This window comes from Zosterops lateralis, assembly GCF_965231275.1.
Source record: "Zosterops lateralis genome assembly, chromosome: 9".
NCBI classification, from domain to species: Eukaryota; Metazoa; Chordata; class Aves; order Passeriformes; family Zosteropidae; genus Zosterops; species Zosterops lateralis.
In genome coordinates, this window is record NC_139769.1 from 23,569,685 (window position 1) to 23,582,187 (window position 12,503).

The following is a 12,503-nucleotide window of genomic DNA, read 5'->3' on the forward strand; positions in this document are numbered from 1 at the left end:
AGCTCAGCCTAATTTAACTAATGATTCCTATGTGTAAAGCAGCATCCTCCTGGAAACAGCAGGTTTTAGTTGCTCTGACTGCTAAGAATAGAACAGCTGAATACTTAAAATATCCAAATATCAAAATGCAAAAATATCCTAGAACAGACAGAAAGAGAAACCTCTTCTGACTACACCTGTCTTCTTTATTCTCTCTTCAATTCCCAATACAGAGACGAGATAATGGATGGGGCTGGCCTTAGAGCAGGGCAGTATCAGTATCACCTATATAATGTACAAACCCCACAGTTCTGGCAGGAAATGCCCAGGAAGTCACAGCCAGCAGCAGGGACTGTGACAGCACAGTCACATTTCCGTTCTTGCCACTTCTACCCTTTTCATAGTGCTGTCTGTCAACTCCATCTGCATTAGGATGCTTAACGGGGCTAGTGAGATAAGTATGACAGGCAGTATGACCTTTCCAGTTCCAAAATAACCAAACAGAAGAATCTGTGCACAACAGCATTTAGGCATGCTGAGAACATTCAATATTAGAATGGATTTTGGGGGAAGAAGCAGCTTTACAATATTAAGTCTTAGCATTAAATCCTGCAAACAAATCTCAAGGAATTAGCGAGGCACACATTGAAAGCATTTAGAGTCTCAATAAGGATATACACTATTCCAGCAGTACTTCTAGAAAAAGTATATTCATTTTAACTGGTAGCTTTGTTTCCAAGTCCCCCAGAACGTCCCCAGGACCTTCATAACATCATCTTGTCCTGAAATAGCACTTTTCACTTGAGACCTTCTTCCACCAAACCACTAAACTCTCAAAGTATATAAACCAGGGGCAAATCTGCATCTCAGTTTGCAAACACTGTCCCTCTCACGTACTGGTCTTACATGCTTCTAAAAACTCATCCTAAGGGTTTCTTATTTAAACGAAGTACATTTATCATCCCATCACTGAATCAAAACCTGAGATTCAACCTGACAGGTAAATGGACTTGGTAGCCAAAATCTACTAAATGGGAATGAAAAAAACCCAGCTGAGGATTTCAGCCTCATTACAAATACCTCATGTGCTTCTTAAGAAGTGTGAAGAAGTAATGATAGCACATTCAGAGAACTACTTATTTCTGATATATTAATCCTAGAAGTAATCATATATCTCTTTTTGAGATTAGCTATTCTGTTTAAGTTCTGTTTATCCTTGGACTATTAACCAGCTCTTGTTAGACATTTGAGTGGGAATTTTCTGGAATTTTACTTGGTGACACACCAAGCCCACAACCAAGAAGTTTGTGACTTTTTCATCTCAGTAGTGCGTCCTTTCAATGGGCTAATTGAGCAACACACTGAAGATAATAACCCCAAGTCCCATGGTATAACATTAAATGAAAGGCTCTGGGGTTTTTTTCCAATATATGCACAGTTAAAGGCCAAAAATATTAATTACCTATACTTCATTCTTGAGCTAACTACAGTTTTAAATAGAACTTCTTTGAAGCTCATGCCTGTGTGGGACAGAAGGATACCTTACCTGGTCGTGGCACAGGCTGTGCTGCCGGAGTTTGTGTTTTTCGGGCAGATGCACCTTCCTTTGAAAAGACAGAAGAGGCAACATTAGCAGCTGACCTTCGTGTCAGGTACACAGGTTTTTCAAGTGAACACAGAGGTACAGAAAACATCATGATGATGAGAGCAGTATGTTTCCATTAAAGAGCTGGAGGGAAACAGAGAAAATATTCTGAACTCTTTACAGATCCTGCTTTAGGTTTAGGGAAGACAGACAATGTCAAACTTTTACAATCTTACATTTTAACCAATCATAAACTTTTTTTAAATATACATTCAAAGAAACCTTTCCTATTTATAGTATTGTTTCATTTTACCTACTATCACTTTCGCCAAGGGTTAGTAATGTAAATACAAGCAATTGGCTGTAGAAATTTCCAAAGAAGATCTGCTTATGCTTCAGATGGAAAACCAGGACCAAGAAATTGCAATGCATTCCTGACTTGAGGAGTTTCAGTGCCCAGAAATAGCACTCTCATGATAATTAGTTCTGCTCATGCCTTATCCAATTACCTTAATGTAACACACAAAAGCCCTGCACTACTGTTTATTCTTGTTAACTCCCCAGAGTCAACACAGCACCAAAGAAAACAGTGAGGTCACACGTCTGCTTCCAAAGCAACACAATTCCTGCAAGAACAAATTCTGCTCTCAGTTATTGCTGTGAAACCTCACTGCACAGAACACATAGCACCAACATGGCAAATAGCTGCAGTATATTCCAGCCACTTCTATTTGCAGAGCTGACAGGAAAAAGCCTTTTTAACATGAAACCATGCATTTTATCTGAAAATTCCTAAACACTATGTGAGGTAGCCTACAAGCGTTAGACACTGAGAAAGGTCAGAGATCCCACTCAGACAAAAACCTGTTGGAAAAGACTCCAATAAGGCATTATCAGACTTCTATGTCCATGCATAAATAGCAGTATGTTTTGTAATGCAAAATAAAAGAAAGCTAATGAGAAGGCTCATGTTCCATGATTTAAATAACACTTAGGAGAACTGCTTTTAAGTTTCCATCATGAAAGTTAGAAGTCTTTATCTCATCTCTGAAGTAGGAATAGAAGCTCCTACACAGGCCCATAGAAAACACAAATTTACTCAAAGCCTCTCTTCCCTGAGCATTAGTGAAGCCACTGATGATTACAATAAGCTGGAGCTGACATTTGGTGCAGTGAGCAGCTTTTTTAACTTTTACAGGCAGCAACCTCCCATTAATCTTTAATATAAGGATTTAACCCTGCACTGCAAGTAAGGGTCTATCCCAAATTTTGCTGTACTCTTTTCTGATTATTAAAATACCAACATTTATGTAGGGCAGTTGAGTCAGTACCTGTTATTTTAAGACTTACTTTTATAGCAGCAGAGGAAAGGTATTTTTGACAATGTCCTTTCACAATAATTACTCAGAAAATCATAAAAATGAAAATACCACCACACTCTAAAGGAAGAGCAGCAGGAAAGGCTGACTACCTTCAAGACAAGCCTTGCAACTGAGAAACAGCATCTTCCACTTTCCAAGAAAGCAAAGATAAAACATTTTGCACCTCTTTCTGTAGAAAGATGCCATGTTCTGTGTCAAAAGAATGATTCTGTGCTACACTAGTTACTCACTTTGAAGAAATCAAGAATCCCTCATAACACTTCCTTAAATTCACAGTACTTGATGAAATGTAAAGAAAATGATCAAGCTAAAGAAACATCAACTCCTGCAATGCCAAGTTTCAGGTTTCTAAATCCAGTTCAGATGCACAATCATCACTGTGTGCTGTCCCACACCTTCTTTCTTCCTTCCACCCCTACGGAATCAGCAGTGCAGCATTGCTGCCTCCTCTGCCACTCACCCAGTGCTTCCCATGTCTCAAACACACCCTGCAGGGAAGGGAGGCAACCAGCAGCTGCTGCAGAGAAACTTGGGAAGAACTAGAACCAAAAAAGAATCAAAGCCCAAACAGTGGCTTGAGCCTCATGAAGTAACTGGCAAATTATCTGTTTGGGAGTTGTTCACACTCTCCTCTGAATTGTCTGCTCTACAGCAATTTATGGGAAACTTAGTGCAGGGGCCTAAAACAAAAAAGGAAGACTTTGAGAACATGGCAACTGAAAGAAATAAAACACACATCCCTTGCCCAAACCAACAACAAAGTACAGAAAAGAAATCACATAAAAATATCTGATTAATCATAGGAAATAAATTCATCTAATGGAGTAAATACCACTTCCATGCCTATGACAATTCTACTTGTAAGACCAAATTCTGCAAATCAATAAATTATGGAGATCACAGCTTTTAGTTGTATAAATTGGTACCTTAGACTATGATAATCTCAGGAATGAACTTCCCTCAGCTCACAACTCCTGATATTGAGGTATCCTCAAAGCTCAGCTGTCACCTGATTGAAGGTGTACCATCAATCCTTTGGAGGTGATTTACACCCTTTCTCTTTTTACAATTTTCAGTGATTTAACCACTACCTCCTATTCTGTAAAAGCTGCAGCCAATGTAGCAAAAGAAACTCTGATCAATATTTCACCCCCACAGTTCCCAGAAGATTTGTAAAGAGAAATGCATTACTACTAAGGTGAGGAAAAGAACACGAGTACAGAGCTGTGATGGTTGACAAGAGCTGCAAGTGGAGAGGAAAACGTGGTGTCAGTAAGGAAGTCACTATCAGGATAATTTTGTTAGTATTTTCCTTTGTCCTGCTAAGTTTGGATTTAAAATTAATGCTTTTCAAAAGATAGAGATCTAAGCCTTTTCTATGACAACACACTGGTTTAAGCCAAGCCCTGTTCTTAAGGCAGGTATAAGCACCGAGTATTCATCTGACAGAATAACCTCTGGAGCTGCTTCATCCAACTACACCGAGGAGGTGCTGCTGGTGAATCGTGGCCTCCCAGCTACTCAGGGGCAACTCCTTGTTTGCACACTCTCACTCTCTATAAAGACCAGAGTTATTTCTCACTGAGCACACAGGAAGATATTTCAAATCTTCTCATGTGAAATTTTTAATCTAAAAGTTACTGTGAAGTAACCAGCACGCTGCAAATTGGAACTTCAGCCAAGGGAGCTTTTGTTCGTGCAGCCGTACCCTAAGTATCACAAGCAGCAGAAATCACTGTTTAGCTATTTAAAGAACATTCATTTCCTGAAAATTTCTGAATACTGAGACAGTTTTGCTGAAAATGACATACCTAATTCTCATGCATAAGCTGTTTGACACTGTTAAGGAGTGTATTATGAATATTCATAAGTTGAAACTAATCTAGTAACAAAACCATGTAATTTGAAAAATACAAATCTTTAAGACAACCACTTAATGTTTTTTTTAATCAAAAACATATTACTTGGCTTACTTCTGCTAATTTACCATAGAAGGTTATATGGAGAGAGTTTACTTATGATTTACATTTTAACCATTCAGAAGCAACAACCTGACACAGAATGTAATCAGCTCCAGACTCTCCTGAGCCTCACTGCCTCGTTTCCCGATAGTGCTGGATCTGCCTCTCTGTGGGACTCACTTTAGTGCTCATGTTCCCTGTCACTTTAGACATGTAAAATATCTCTGTCAACAATGTTTTTGTGTTCAGGGTATTCCTTCTGCTATTTAGCATTATCTTACCTACACACCCAAAAACACTGGGTTCACAAATCAGTGCATGAGTGGAGAACAGCTCAGTACATGTGGTTAGTACAGTGTTTAAGTTTTAAGAGTGAGTGTTGAGGGTTTGACGGTCTGTTTGTTTTCTTTTAGGCACCTTTTAAAACCTTTTTGGAGTGTTTTTTTACCTTTCTAAAAGTAACAATTTTTTAAAACAGTAATTATATATATTAATTAACAAAAAGGACCCATTACCAATATTTATCTGACAAGATCCATCAGGACCCAACTATTATTTTCCTATATTTTAGAAAAAAGTCTGTATTTTAGATCCTTACTGCTTTTCTTAGGTCTAAATGAGCATTAGCATCCAGTCAGGTTACCTTCATTTCCCAACTGGAATGAAAATTTGTCTGAACAGTAAGTCCTGCTACACTTTAGAAAATAAACCATCCTGTTAAAAACCAAATTATTAAAGACATCTCATGGCAGCTCCACAGGCTCAAACAGTGGAAGGAAAAACTATTTTGTGGCAGATTCCCTTTCCCTACTGGTTTCTATGCAGAGATTGATAGAGCCTGTAGTATTTTGACCTTTAAAAAAGAAATTAGGAGCAAAGGACAGAGTCGACAATTTGATGCCATCTTGTGGCTTTAATTTGGTAAATTTAATTACTATCTTGTTCCTTAATAATATTTAAATTAGTCCCAGAATTTCACCCAAAATCTGAAAATTATTGGATAGTTTGCATGCTCCTGCCCAGAAACAGTAGAAGCAAAAAGTAACATTTGTTTCTGCAAGAAGTGTTAGCAACTGCTTGCATGTAAAACACAGAGCAGCTTCACCAGCCATGACAGAATTCACCCAAAGACAGCTCTGTTTGTGAAGAGGAACACAGGAAAACTTGGATTCAAAAAAGAAAGAAAATAAGTACATGTGGATGAAAAACTTGTAAAATTTATCTTTAAGAACAGACTTCAATATATCTATTCAATTTAAGGTAAAAGAGACTGTAAAAACTCACTTTAATTACCAGCAACTCTATTATCATTTCCTGACTTAAAGTATTGAATCTTTGAAAATTTTTGTAAAGCCAGCCTAAAGAACTATGAAAAAACCTAAAACAACTGCATAGTTTAAAGGAATACGACTTTTCTATAAATTAAATATTGCACATATCACTATATGAACAAACAGCCAAAGCAAAGGGTTGACTTCAAAGCAGGTATCTAAAATCTGGTCCAGATGCCCTACTTGAAGCCTGATAGAAACATCTATTTCATATAAATTGGATTCTGAAAACACAGAGCTTTGTTCAAAAAATTTAAAGCCCCTAGAAGCCTTGGAAAAAAATCCAAGCCTTTCAGAGTCAGGCAAAATAATCCCAATCAGTGGCTCTGCCTCTGCAGCCTTTCCAATAATTCTCTGACTTCTGTTTAAATCGTGAAAATTTTAGTAATATTTTAACTAGTGTTTCACATAATCATTTTATTTATACATTAAACTGGTATAGTTTATTTTCATACTTCTATGCACACTCAAATCTGCATGCAGTCCCCCAAGACATACTTAAATAATAAATTGCAAGCTTTTAATTGCCTTCCTAATTTTATCCGATACAGTAAAAAAATAGAATTTGATAACAGGATCTAACTATTGTGCAAATACTGCTAATATTATAGTCACTGTCACTTCCACTGTTTGCAATATTAATGAAAAGGTCATTTCTACTGTTCATATTGTTTCAACTTCCTTATTTCCTGGAAGACAGAGTGGGAGTTTAAGCAGAATAAAAGATATTTTTACAGAACAAATTTTCACAGAAGTTTACCAGTATTTATCAAAGGACTCCCATACCAACTACCTAAAGAAAATAACAGCATAGATTCACTTTTTTGTACTTGAACAACTAAAAAAGTTGATAAGACAAGACAAAGAAGACTGATAAAAATATACAGAACATGTTTATTTCAAAATACAAAACTCATCATAGAATCATTAAATTTGGAAAAGACTTTCAAGCTCATTGAGTCCAACCTTTAATGTATTATATTAAAATGTATTATAGTGAAGATCATGTCTGATCCATAGAAGGCTTCCAATCCTGAAATTCAGTTTCATGCCAGACAATTCAATCTCAATCTTACAAAGGTAATAGAAGCCTCGTTATAGTTTTCCAAATATTGAAGTACATGTAACAAATTTCACAAGAGTAAGGAAATCAGAATGAGCACAGCACTACAGGGATGCAAGAGAGAGGGAAAGGAGAACCAGGGGAGAGTGGCACAAATAAAACTCTGCTGGTGCCACCCAGGGACTACCCAAACTTAAACACTAACACTTGTTGTACCACACCATGTAAATTAAACTTTCACTTACAAATCTGGCCCTTTATTAATCCATTACAGAATTAAAACTGACAAGATTATTCAAATTCGAAAACCCTGACACTGTTAAATATGATAAACAGAACTGATGGGTGTTTTCAGTCCCAGGTTAGACCTGGCAGTGAGTGTCATTGAAAAATATTCACTGCAATTTCCTGTTCATTACCAGGTTAAAAGGAATTTGCTTTAAATGTGACTGAATTATCTGGACTGCTTATTGATATCTTAGGAAATATTCTGGTTCTGCAAAGAAAACAAACTAAATCATAACTGAATCTAAAAGAAAACTGTAGTGACTAGTGAGCAACTAGGGACAAAAAAGCATATAAAAAAGGCTGCAACAATAACAATAACAGAAATCACTGGAGAAACTTTTGAAAAGAATTAATCAAAGCCACAATTATTGAGATGCTTTAAAACCATTACCCCCAAAGTTAAGCTGTGACAGACATAGCTGGACTGTATCTGCACAGATGATTTGGTTTAACAGACACCAGCTCCACCAGCCCAGCTCAAAGCATACAAGTCCCCAGACACAATGACAGGTGGGATTCAAACCCTGACACAGAACCTCAGCCAACCCCTCTGAAGCACAGACACCCCATGACAGTGCCCAGTGAGCTGGGCATAGCTCAGACCTTTGCCCAGTCGTGTCTGTAAGCACAGGAAATGTGAAAGCCCTGTAAAAGGACCTGCTGGACAATCAATGTGAGTATGAACTCAATGTGTTAATGTCACATCCCTGTCTCCCCCCACAGTGACATTAAACTATCCAACCCCTCTCAAGAGTCCTCTCAGGAGTGTGCTAGAGCTCCTCCCACCTTTATTGCACAGAGTATCTGTAACATTAAGAACTTTGTCTTGAATTTACATCAGTCACATAAACTCCAACTGTTGCTATAGAAATAGCAATTTTTGAGCACAAGAGGGATGTTGGTGATGAAGATTAAACATGTAAGCATTTCCATTTTCCTGGGGATAAGCTGTTTTCATCAAAAACAACAATTCTTAATCCTGAGAACTCCAGAGGACTTGTTTGTCTGTTTGAAAAAATAAAGGCTTGTCTATACCTACCTAGGTTCATTTTAATGACTCTTTTCCTTGAACTGAGTGAAAAGACAGTTATCACTAAAACATTATTTTTGCTTAGAATTCTTTCCCTTTCGGTTAGTTATCTAAGCCAGCCTCACACATATTACTTGGCAGCCAGAAAGGGTTTTGAGAAGCACAGTTTGAATATCAAGGGATTGCTTCATGCTTCTCAAAAGCCAGGTGTAAAGGTTTCTACCCTATTGGTTTTCTGTGCGCCACCATGAGCCCAGGACACATCCAGAACTGGATTTTGTATTCCCAGAACTGGAATTTATATCTAATTGTGAATTTACTGCAACTGGCCCATGCTTGAGTCTCTAACTTACAACTTCACATATTCATAACTATCTAGTTCTAATACTGCCTCTGAGGACAGGGACTTGTCACTCACAGGAACTGGTTTTTTATCTGAAATATCACAGAATATGGGGCTCAAGCAATCCATTTCCACAACAGCACAACTAGAATGCAAATTCCAAACATATACAGAGCAGCACTGTTGGTTTTGTGTTCAGATTCAGCTTTGGAAATGGGATTCAAGGAAACAGTCACATTTACATTACAGAAAATGCTGCTCAGTACAGAGCAGCAGGAAGACCCCTCTTGCACCTGCACTCAGTGAGCAATACATGAGCAGAGATCTACATGACCTCAGAAAGGATCCTGTGCAACTTCTGGAAAGATTTGTGAAATGCTTTGTGTGAGAAGAATATTTTTAAAAGCTCTGCAGGTGCCTAAACGAATACAGATGGATCCTTGACTTTCGTATGAAAATTTCTCAAAGACAACAACAAAAACTACAAAAACACCAAAATTAATCAAGACCAAGTAACTAAATAACTTTGTAGGATGCTGTCAAACATGTCAATAAAACAGAAACTGCTGAGGCTCTTTCCAGCCTTCCCCTGCTTATACTGACTCCTATTGCTACAACACAGGGGAGACTGGATTAGAATTCTAATACACAGGCAGCTATTAAAGACCTTGGGTTATTTCATGATTGCTTGTTCAACAAATTTATCCAGCACCAGTTGTTCCCAGTTGTACTTTATCCTGATGTGATCTTCTCTTTTCTATTCACTGAAAAGTAGTTTTAATATTATTCTTCTGTACCTCACCAGCTTTAGCAATCCCAGCACTATGCTTATATATTGCATTATGTTACAAGAAAACACAATTTTCATGGGTGGTCATGGGCAGAGAGATGAAAGCAATTTTCCAAGTAATCACCCAGCAAGAATTAAAATATCTGGGGAAAATCCTGAAACTGAATTCCGTGAGGAACCAATGTGCAAAGCTGAACAGTGGAGCAATGAACTCCAAGTTGTTTGTGTTGCCTAGAAAAAACACTGCTGAGTTCAAAGATGTGTTTTTCAGGATCAAAAGCTTTAGCTGCAGCTATAAAAAAATGTAACAAACAAGCCAAGAGATGAGGGTTTGAGTGATGACAGCAATGGATGTGAGCATTCAAGGGACTGTAACCACTTGTATATGGAAAGGGCTATTTTGAACTTCCACAGGCCAGGAAAAGGGCTAAAAACATGTTCAAGTTGCAGAATGCCTTGTACTCCAGGCTTCCTGGATGAACAACAGCTCATCTGCTACACAAATTCAGCTGAAAAGGAAAGATACTTTTTTTAAAACCCCAAAAGGTGATGATTGTGAGATCTGCTGTAACTGTAATAAAGCTGCTGGTAATACTAAACCACACATTTGCAGTCAGCTGAGCAATACTGGTCATGAAACTTGTGCCATCTCAGATTCTCTTCTCAACTCTTCTGGTACCTTTGTGACTTTTACACATGCACATCCCAAGAGATTCCGTGGGATGCCCACAAGAATCCGTTCTGCTTTAATGGCTACAGCAAAGTTAAGTGACAGAACAGTAGGTATAGGAAAAAAGGAAAAAATAAGTGTATTTATTGAAATTATCTATGTCATTTGCAAACAGAGTAGTGAAACCACAGCATAGCATTGGTTAAAGCCCTCAGATCAACAAACTGTCTTGTTCAGACAGAGCAGATTCACTGTCTTGAGTGCTGGTGATAAAACTATTGACAAGATACTGAGACACAAGAGAGATGTGTACAACATGAGACAAGCAAGTTAGAAATAGAGCAGTAATTCTCTTCAAAAATTTCTGAGTTTTAGTCCAGCACGAAAGTGTTAAGATTTCTGGACTTGCAGATGCTGCAGTTATCCACACCCTGTAATTCCCCCAGATGGGGAAAACTGGATATTTTAATCTGCTTACAAGATAACCAGAATTCTGTCTCTGAACATTCGTCCTGCCCCAGCTGCCTCAGTTCACAAGTTCAGTTTTAGTTGTCATATGGGGGAAAAAAAGTTTAAATTAACCAAAGGAACACCAAAATTCACAGACTCTCCCCAGATCCTGTCCTGCTCTTACTTTACAGATTTTATTGCTTTAACTCGTTTTGAAACAAACAGACTGAAAGGAAGAAAATATTTTGTCTACCATGAAGACAAAGTGAATCAAATCTGGATGCAAGCAGAGTTTTCTTGAGGACAGGGGTGAGAGGACAAGGGGTGAACACATTTTTTTGGTTTTTAACACGGTAGCTATGGTCCCTTGATCACATGGCAGCAAAAGGTATCGCTTCTCCTGGGCAAAGCCACAATTTGGCCATTTCCCCTTTTCCTAGAACATCCCTTGTGAAACGTCTGTCAAGCACTGCACTAACACCCAGCATGTCCAAGGTTAAATGCAGGAGAGCTGAGACAAAAGCTTCAAACAAAGCTTTCTGCACCAATCCCACCTCCACCTGGGGCTGGGACTTCTCCCACTCTGCCAGCCCAGACTGCGCTCCCCCATCTCCCCTCCTCGTGTGCAGCCCCACAACAGTCCTTGCTAACAGGCTGGTATTGTGTTCAGAGGAACTGAACTATGCTCAGATTTTACCACAAGAAGCTGGAAAATCTACCCCCAAACACAAAGTTACTGGTCATGTTGTGAATGAACTTTTATTGCACTAAAAATCCTAAATCAGATAAACCAGCTATTGTAAACATAATACTTCCCATTTCCAATGTCCAGGCTTGCTGTAAGGTGCCCAATGAAAAAGCCTTATTTTGAGAACTATTATGACCAGAGCTGACATTTGATTGCAATGTTTCTTTCTGCCCCATGACTTTACACATTTGCATCAAGCAAAACAAAAGATGTCAACACAAAGAAAACACATCTGTTGTTGGATTGAAATGTTTATATTCAGATTTCAACAATATAAACACACACTCTTGGAAACATTTTCCCACAGGGAAAGGGCATGGAGGCAATTTGGGATTCAAATGAATATACACACAAACTTCAAAACTACAAAGTTCCTAAGCAGTGTATGAATAGTACCTTAAACTTAATATTACACTTTAGGAGTTCCTTACCTGCAGCTTCCCATGGGTAGCTTAGATATAAAACATCTTTGGAAAAAAAAAAAAAAACTTGAGCTCTTCAGTGTCCTCAAATGGCTGCTCCCACCTAGAGTCAACATCATTAACCTATTTTTCTCAGTACAATATTCTGAAGTCAGCACTTCCAAAATTTGCAGTAATAGCATTCTTCTTACACCAGTCACATCAGCTCTGACAAAAACTGCCTTCTAGACTACCTTTTCTTTGGATGCAGGACGCAGAGATTTCATATGCAGCATCATAATCAAACGCCCCAAATAAAAATGCAAAGGGTTTGGTGCTGTTATGTGCCATTTATCACCCTGTTCTCCAGCTCTCTGTCTCCAGCTTTCCCTCTGAGATCCATTCCAACACATACTTTCTTTTCATTGCAGAACTCTCATTCCTGAAGTCTGTTTTAATTAAAATATTCTTTTATTTACGAT

General features: G+C 38.1%; 1 protein-coding gene across 1 annotated transcript in view; it reads right to left on the bottom strand.

The window, feature by feature from the left end:
- CDC73 (cell division cycle 73) overlaps nucleotides 1-12,503 on the bottom strand; it is a 102,581-nt gene that overhangs the window by 16,894 nt on the left and 73,184 nt on the right. Inside the window, exon 11 of the mRNA XM_083867191.1 lies at nucleotides 1,526-1,583. Within this exon, the coding sequence (XP_083723317.1) occupies nucleotides 1,526-1,583 (58 nt within the window). The remainder of the gene's footprint in view (nucleotides 1-1,525; nucleotides 1,584-12,503) is intronic.